Genomic DNA, 8,492 nt, shown 5'->3' with positions numbered 1-8,492 from the left:
CGCCTAGATGGGGATGGAGGGAGCCAGGTCTCTTCCAAGGACCCCAGAGCCCGCCCAAGGCTCCACCAGGTGCCTGGATCCCCATGAGTCCCCCTTGGCAGGCGGCCCGACGCTGGCCACAGATGGAAGCCTCTGCACCCTTACCTTGGCGGCAGCGACGTTTCTGAGGCTGTTAGGCGCTGGCCGAGGGCTGCCAGCCCGGCCACCTCCGTCCTTACTCACGTCCCTGAGACCCCACCAACCTGTAGCTGTCTGGTGTGTCACTATCTCTGGTCTCTTATTTTCATAAATGCTGGGGAATTGATTGCGCTGTTCCTCAGTGATCTGCCAGGATTTTCTCCCAGGGGAACCAGACCTGGAGACACTCCGTCCTGCTTCGCCGCCATTTTCTTCCATCTACCCATACATTGCACCTTAATTCACAAATTCATTGTCCTTGAAATGATTACCACATCATCCTATGTCAGTGTAACTCACTAGCACCCAGTGACACGAAGGTAAAAATAGATGTGACTAAATGTCCCCACTGTACATTTAGAGGTTGAATGACAGGAAACGATGCACAGGGAAATCTGGGGTGGGATGCTCCAGCACAAAGTGACACTGAGTCTCAGAGGTTTTTACAGTGATGCCTCACTGGTGTCACACACTTAGGGTAACGGTGATTTCTGCCTGAAGAGGGTCCCTTGCTCTTTTATCTGTGGTATGGCCTTGACATACAATTGTAAACTCTGCTTCTCTCTAGAACACTGTGACATGCCACTGTTAGAGAATGCCACAGCCATCATCACTGGAAAAACATTTAGGCCCAATGACACGCTGGACTACCAGTGTCTGGATGGCTATGAAACCAGAGATGGAAACATCATGGGCTCCATTGTGTGTGGGGAGGATGGCTGGTCCCACCTGCCAAGCTGTTTCAGTAAGTATTTTCTTTCCGGTATTTCCCATGTCAAGACAAGTCTGTTTAAACATGGTGCTCATCGGAGGGAGGTTTCTCCCACAATTTCAAGTCACAGGTTCACGATGCAGGATGGACTTCAGGGTTCCTGTGGGGCTTCATGTACATAGTCTCCAATGAGACCAGAATTTCCCCTTAACATTGAAAATGCTGTTTTTCAGAATCTGCAGAAAAGTGCGGGCCTCCACCACCTGTTGACAATGGAGACATCACCTCCTTCCCACAGGCTGCCTATGCTGCAGGGTCAAGAGTTGAATACCAATGCAAGGCCTACTATGAACTTCAGGGTCCTAAATATGCAACCTGCAGTGATGCTAAGTGGTCTGAAACCCCCAAATGTCTAGGTAAGTTCTCCAAATTCTTCTGGACCCTGATGAAATTATGGGAATGTTTCAGAGCTCATTCACAGTCTAGCATTCCTGCAGTGGGTTCTAGAACTGTTGTCAGACAGCTGTCCTGCCCGATGCTGGACATTCTCACTGCCATGTACAAGGCCAGACGCTTGGAAAGTTTCTAAGTAAACAATGACACAGTTCCATTAAAAAAGGAAGGTTCAGACATGCAGATTTTTTTGGCCTTTTTAATGCTTTTATTGGGATGACTTGGTTAATAAAATTATACAGGTTTCAGGTGTACAATTCTACAACATGTCATCTGTAGATTACATTGTCTCACAACCTTCAGTCAACCTCCACCCAACACCATTCATCCTCCTTTCTTCCCATTGTACCTCCCCTCACCCCCTTTCCTGGCCATCACCATGCTGTTGTCCATGTCTATGAGTCCACCCAGCACCCAACCCCCTCGTCTCTGACAGCTGCCAGTCTGTTCTCTGTATCCATGAGTCTGCCTCCACTTTGTAGTTTCTTTGGTTCATTAGATTCCACATATGAGTGAAATCGTATGGTACTTGTCTTTGTCTGACTGGCTTTTTACACTTAGTCTAATGCTCTCCTGGTCCATCTGTGCTCTTACAAAGGGTAGGATTTCCTTCTTTTATACAGCTGAGTAGTATTCCATTGTGTAATTGTACCGCGGCTTGTTTTATCCATTCATCTACTGATGGACATTTCAGCTGCTTCCAAATCTTGGCTATTGCAAAGCCAAGAGGAAAAAAAAGAACAGAGTTGGAGGAACCATACTGCCTGACATCAAACTATTGTACATGACCATCATAATCAAAACATCATGGAACTGGCATAAACACAAATACATAGATCAATGGAAGGTAATAGAGACATAAACCTCATTCGTTTAGATCAATTAATGTCTGACCAAGGAGGCAAAAACACACACAGTGATTACGGTACATTGATTGATCCAATTCAACCTTCCTCATTATTTCCCATGTACGTGTGCTTACTCTGGATTTTGTAGCAAATTCGATGCTTCTGACATCATTGGCAGCATAGTGGCAGCATTGGAGACCAGCTGTGTGTCGTAAGTCAGAGGCATCTAGAAATAGCCCTAGATTATATAGGAAGAAACATGCTGAACTTCCTAAAGAAATACTCAGTCTCACATTTGAGTGACAAGTCTGTGATTCACAGCACAGGCTTTACCTTCTCCAAACACTAAGAATGGGAGCCAATCATCACCATGGGAGGACACAAAGACAAGTCCGGGACAGAGGCCAGACTTCATTCTGAGTCACTGATTTAACATTTCAGGTGTTGAATCTCCTCAGTCAGGACAGGTCTGTCTCCAGATGAGTACAGAGAGCAACTGATGACATTCCTTTCACTTTCTCTCTCCTCTCCCATTCCTCCTACCTTCTCTCACTAAAAATCAATCAACAAAAAATTAAATTAAACAAGCAATTAAATAAAAAAATAAAAAATAAGTAAAAAAGCAAAAAGAAAGTCATGAGATATATATTTGAAGGTATGTAAACATCAGATAATACATACTTTTGGATGTTAACATGCGTGTGAATGTTTGTTGGACTTTGGAAACCTAAGAATATCTAATTGATATAAATTTGTATGAAGTTTTATCATGTAAAAGATAATGGGGTGTGTGGGAACAAAATTCGAGCTATTTCAAAGGCCTCCCCAATGTCAGGGATGGTGGAACTAGAATGAAAAACACTTGGGTGAGGAGAAGACAAAAGGGAGCCCATGGTCTGTTTGAAATTTGATATAGGATTGCATAAAGACATAGTACATGGTATAAATGGAATACCTCTCAGCTATAAGATGAAATACTGACATTTCTGACAACTTGGATGGACATTGAGAATATCATGTGAGTGAAATGTCAGACAGGAAAAGACCTGAACCATGTGAATTCACTCATACATGGGACATGAAACTGAGAGGAATGGATGAACAAAGAGGAAAGACAACAAACACAAACTGATCCCCCAGACAACAGTGCAGTGGTTCTCAGAGGAAAGGACATGGGAGGTAGCAAAGGAAAGGGGTCACATACCTGGTGGTAGAAGGAGATTGGACTGGGGGTGGTGGGCACACATGCGACACACGGATGATGGGGCATAGAATTGTGCCGTGAGAGCTGTATCATCTTATTCAACAACCCCTCCCCGACACATTCAATAGAAGAAAGTTAAAATTACTTGCATGTAATAATTTCTACCATGTTATAGAACCCTGTTTATACAAAAGAGACAAGGTGACTTATAGGTGAGATCATATGATATTACAACAATATTAGAACCTATGAAATATTGCTTACAGTCACATTGCTATAGCAACGAACTAGGAAATCTCTGATGTCACAGAACATTTCTAAAAAGGAAACATTTATACTGATTTTTGCAGGAGAGGACACAGGGATATAGTGAGGCAAAGAAATTTGTTCATAATCAAGATGGGATTCAAATCCATACTATGTATTTACCAGTGCTTCTATGCAGCCTGTCCTGACCATAGAGAATGAAAATATTAGATAGATAGGTAGATAGATAGATAGATAGATAGATAGATAGATAAAATATCATGGATTACAGGGTGGATGGGTAGATGAATGACAGATATAAAGATTACTTAAATATATACAGAATGTATAAGTGTATTTTAATAGCAGATTGTTTATTAGAAAATTTGTGGCTTTCTATAGTTCTCTTTCCATATTGTGGTCATTAAGAGAATAGCAGACATTGATTGAAGTTAACAGAGTGTGAATGAACTTGTAGCGTTTGTGGTCACTGCCAACTGAATGGGAAACAGTGAGTGAAGTCCACGACCACATAGAGCAGGTTCGGGCACCTCCCCTGGACAGGAGCTCACAGGGCTGGGTGCCGTGTATACCACAGACAGAGGTCAAGGCTCTGGAGTCAGGTGCCAGGGTCCCCATTCATCGTCCCCCTGCTAAGCTCCGTGACCTTGGACACTGTGACTGAACTGCCCTTTCCTCAGTCTCCTAGTGCCTGACTAGCTGTAGTTGCCCCAGGAAGGAGCTGGAGGATGTCACAGGAAGTACCAAGGACAGTACTTAGCCCACATTAATGAATATTAGCTATTGAGATTACATCATCATCTCTTGTTGTCCTCAACTATTCATTAGCTCAGAGCTTTCTTACTCCACAAAAGGCAGATTATTCACTGTTTTTTTAAATTTATCTACTTTCAGATCCATGTGTCATAGCTGAAGAAATCTTCAATGAAAATAACATCCAGTTGAAAGGAAAAGAGGACAAGACATACTATGCAAAAACAGGAGAAATCATAGAATTTATCTGTCAATCGGGACACCGGGCAGTGACATCAGGGCAGTCATTTCAAGCCGTGTGTCAGGAAGGGACAGTGCAGCTGCCTAGATGTGAATGAAGGAGCTTCCACCTGCCGCCCCCACTGCCTCAACCTCGCTAAAAATCTCAGACATGTCCTGCTCTCTTCTACTTTATTTCAGGGAAATCAATACAATATGGTTGTCTGAACTTTCAACCTAATCTTCTCCCCAAGGTGTTAAAATAAACTATGTCAGCATTTACACTTGTACCAAGACAATCATCATTCACCATTTTGGGGATTGGACTAGCTGCTTAGAGATTATTGAACTCACTATGGTTAAGAGTGTGGCTTTGTGCATCTTGGACTGGAGGTTAAATCATCAAAACATATGAGGTTCGGATTTACTGGGGGAACTGACACAATGAAAATGTTAGGTGGGAAAACACTGAGTACTAACAGGCCCTCACTCTGTCCCCTTGCTGCTGTCAGTGGTGGCGTCCCTGGACCAGGGGAGGAGTTTCTGGGGGTGAAACAGATCCATCCTTCGTCTTGTTCCCCTGTGTGTGGCTGGAACTACGTCACAGAGTCGGGAGTTGCTCTTCTATTTGACAAAAGCAACACCTTATTTGAAAGTTCCAAATCTTATACTCCCGGATATGGAAGAATTTGCTTAATGCAAATAAATACAGGAACTCAGTCTTTATTTGCTCCATGCTTCTTCTGAAGGCATATAAAAATGTTGAAGTTCCTATCGAATTGAACCCTGTTTATTAACCAGTGTCCAATTTAGTTAGGGGCAGACTTCACACTTGCCCTTTTCTATTGTGAGCCTCTGCATATAGTGCACCTTAAATGACAAGGGACCTCAAAGCGCTGTGGGGGCAACTTTGCCAACAACCCCCCTGCTGCCACAGGTGAAAGTGAAAGTCCTACCAAGACACGATCTGCTTGGGGAGGAGAGGTGGGCAACCTCTCAGAGGAGAAAGGCCAAGAGCCCTTCCCTCAACAGCTTTTACTGGGTTCTAATGCAGGGGAATACAGGGAAAGCTCATCAGTCAATGTCAGAAGGAAAGGATCAAACAATAGATAACATTTCAAAGAAATCTGAGGGCTTAGTCTGAGTCAGAGTCTGTCAGGTAAGGGAATTGCAAAAACTTTGGGAGTCATACTCATTTCCTGCCCGGACTCTTATCATATGAATGAAAGCACTTTTAGCAAAGCAGGCTTCACAGGATTTTTAGGAATTCTTTCTTATGCCTGATCACCCCGGATCCCACTGTAGCTGGCAAAAGGCTGCACCACCTTCCCAGTCACAGGTTTTTAGGCTTAAGTGGGTTAGAGCCAGGAAGCACTTCTCCAAGACAGAAATGGGGACTCGGGCTATGTCAGAATAGCCAGGGGGTGAAGGTCCATCACTCCCTCTGTGTTCCAGCCCCCTGAGTCCTTCCATGATGGGCTCCCAAGTGATCCTGTCTGGCTTAGGTTGCCCCGGTCTGAGGGGTGTTACTCATCATAGAGTAACCGACCAAGCATTGGGGGAGGGGATGAAGCAGAAGCAGAGTTGGCTACCAGAAAACAGTTTTGTCTCCTTAGTGGCTCACATTCCAGAGGTCACTCACTCAGCCTTACCATGGGGGCAGTTACAACTCCTGAAAGTAGGCAGAGCCATTCCCAACAAAACACGTTACTTAAGAATATCTTGATGCCAGGATGCACTGAAACTCATACTGTGTGGTGTGGTGTCTTACGGGTTTCCAAAAAAAAAATCAGTGCTTTTCTATGGACAAGAAGGTACAGAGGCCAGAGCAGAGTCCAGATGCACTGGTTGGTGCTCACAGACCCTAAGGACTGAGGCTGGGTGAAGACACGTACAGGACCTGGACACTTAGAGGGACGTGGACTTGGAGTTATTCCCACACCATCTCTGGGTGGAGAAAGAACCTCGCCCATTTCAAGAGTTGTTTAATTTTAATTAGTGTTCCATATCACTGTTGGATCAGGTGTGGTACCATTTCTAAGAAAAGTTTCACAAGAACAATGAGAAAATGAGGTCAAGAAATGATTGCGAAACCATGAACAAAAATTTACAGATCTTGCAAAACTCTCTGAACTTTGATTTTCACTAAGTGACCTCAACAAACCAGCATTCTGGTAGTGTGCTGAAATTCGGGCTCACACTAACTACCACACATGAGGCAGACTCACAACCCACAGGGCACGGCTGGGATACTCGTGCTAATACACTTTCGGGGGTGCGGAGCATGCTGCTGTCCCTGATCAGTGTCACTGTCACCTTGTGGGTCTCCCGGGCTCATGGACAAGGTAAGCTGGACACAGAGCTGCACACTCAGCTCCCTCCAACCTGCAACTTCTCATTCTTACTTGCATGTGTCTCTGAGTTTAATGAATCGACTCGAAGGGAGAGTGTGTATGGTGACATTACAAGAGAGAATGACCTGTAGGAAGATTATCATCTATTCATTTCCAGGGAGAATAAAATACGTAGTTTTCTGTCTTCTGAGTTCCACAGTCTAAAACCATCTCCACAGATACTAGAGAATCGTGCTAATATGCTCATGAACACTTGACTGGAAAATGGGTGACAGAGAAGCTAGATGATACCCCAAAATGTCTGGGGGAGTCTTTCAACATTCACTGTATTGTCTCCGACTTGACTTCCTGGGCACTGGTTTCTGCACCATCCTCCCGTCCTTTTTCCTTTTTTTCAGAAACAACCTGTGACCCTCCAACTATTGCCAACGGTCTCTACGTACCGAACGAGACCAAATACAGGCTGGAAGATGTGGTCACGTACCGCTGTGACAGCGGCTTTTCTCCTTTATCCCAAGGAAATAAGACAAGATGCACTGACGGAGGCTGGAAACCTCTTCCACGATGTGTCCGTAAGTTCCATCCAAATCATAATCTGCTTCCTAATTCTGAAATTACTTCTCTTAAGCTAAAAATGAGGATGTAATAAGTCTCCTTCATTGACTTGCTGAGAATGTGAGGCAGAGGATTTCATAAATCCATTGCTTTTCAAACTGGCTGAATCTAAGTAAGGTAAAATCTTATCATTGTAGTTGAAAACTCTTCTAATTTGTATTCTTTAATGTTAGAGGTGCCCACGTTTTTATAATTATTTCTCGAAATAATATACTTCAAGTATGAGAACTAAAACATTGGCTAAGACTAGTATTATCTACAACCAAGTGTATTGCTCATTTATTCCTTTTTATAAACTTCCCCATAACATTCTGACTGAGAACAACCACTCTCTCCTGACTCGGGGTCACAGGGTCAGCCCTGGGGAGAGGCTCAGCCCCCAAGTTCCTGGTCACCCTCTGGGCAGCACTGGGACACTGGCCCAGAGTGTGGGCTGAGGGCTGGGTGCAGCTGGGACTGGCTTCCAAGTGGGCACCTCCCTGGTGGTGCAGGGGGCCCAGGGCCTGACCACCTGGGGTGTCCATAGGAGCCTCAGTGGCACTGATGTCCCCAGGGTGAGTGATCTGAGACACAAAGGACACCTCCGTGCCATCTAGGACCTGCCCACACATTGACAGCTGAGCCATTGGTACCTTTACAAGAGGGTCCCTAAGTCCACCCCACACTCAAAGGTGAGGGCAGCAGGCTCCTTCTCTGAGGGAGGAGAGTGGGAGACACAGTGGATTTTCTGACACCACCACATGTCACAAAGTGCCACTCAGTTTCTCAGGGCATTTATTTCTGGGGAGGTTTCTTTGGCCTCTTTCCAAGAACTTTCTTCCTCAGCGTTCATGTTCCTCTTGCTCACGTATCAGTTCCCTGTAGAGGCGTCCAGGCTGCAGCTGGACACT

At 44.7% G+C, this 8,492-nt stretch overlaps 2 protein-coding genes and 1 long non-coding RNA gene across 3 annotated transcripts in view; 2 read left to right on the top strand and 1 right to left on the bottom strand.

The window, feature by feature from the left end:
• Nucleotides 1-739: 739 nt before the first annotated feature.
• On the top strand, nucleotides 740-4,915 carry LOC118994784 (complement factor H-related protein 4-like). Its single transcript, XM_037057543.1, has 3 exons — nucleotides 740-922; nucleotides 1,123-1,305; nucleotides 4,556-4,915. The coding sequence occupies exons 1-3, from the start codon at nucleotides 757-759 to the stop codon at nucleotides 4,750-4,752; spliced, it is 546 nt and encodes a 181-aa protein (XP_036913438.1). The 5' UTR covers nucleotides 740-756; the 3' UTR covers nucleotides 4,753-4,915.
• Nucleotides 4,916-6,841: 1,926 nt separating this feature from the next.
• On the top strand, nucleotides 6,842-7,559 carry LOC118994799 (uncharacterized). Its single transcript, XR_005068137.1, has 2 exons — nucleotides 6,842-6,978; nucleotides 7,386-7,559. It is a non-coding gene; the product is annotated as an uncharacterized LOC118994799 (long non-coding RNA).
• A 677-nt stretch (nucleotides 7,560-8,236) lies between these two features.
• The window catches only part of LOC118994748 (complement factor H-related protein 3-like), a 9,872-nt gene continuing 9,616 nt past the window's right edge, over nucleotides 8,237-8,492 (bottom strand). Inside the window, exon 4 of the mRNA XM_037057438.1 lies at nucleotides 8,237-8,295. Within this exon, the coding sequence (XP_036913333.1) occupies nucleotides 8,237-8,295 (59 nt within the window). The remainder of the gene's footprint in view (nucleotides 8,296-8,492) is intronic.

The sequence above is a fragment of the Sturnira hondurensis genome, unplaced genomic scaffold, assembly GCF_014824575.4.
Source record: "Sturnira hondurensis isolate 20B ecotype Veracruz unplaced genomic scaffold, ASM1482457v3 Scaffold0000942, whole genome shotgun sequence".
Lineage (NCBI taxonomy): Eukaryota > Metazoa > Chordata > Mammalia > Chiroptera > Phyllostomidae > Sturnira > Sturnira hondurensis.
This window is presented reverse-complemented; position numbering and strand designations above follow the sequence as displayed.

What these genes read in the sequence shown, in the direction of transcription:
- LOC118994784 (XM_037057543.1), top strand. Translation starts at nt 757, where the DNA reads ATGCCACTGTTAGAGAATGCCACAGCCATCATCACTGGAAAAACATTT. An exon ending in CCACCTGCCAAGCTGTTTCA is followed by an intron (nt 923 to 1,122) that starts GTAAGTATTTTC and finishes GCTGTTTTTCAG; the next exon opens with AATCTGCAGAAAAGTGCGGG. An exon ending in TGAAACCCCCAAATGTCTAG is followed by an intron (nt 1,306 to 4,555) that starts GTAAGTTCTCCA and finishes ATCTACTTTCAG; the next exon opens with ATCCATGTGTCATAGCTGAA.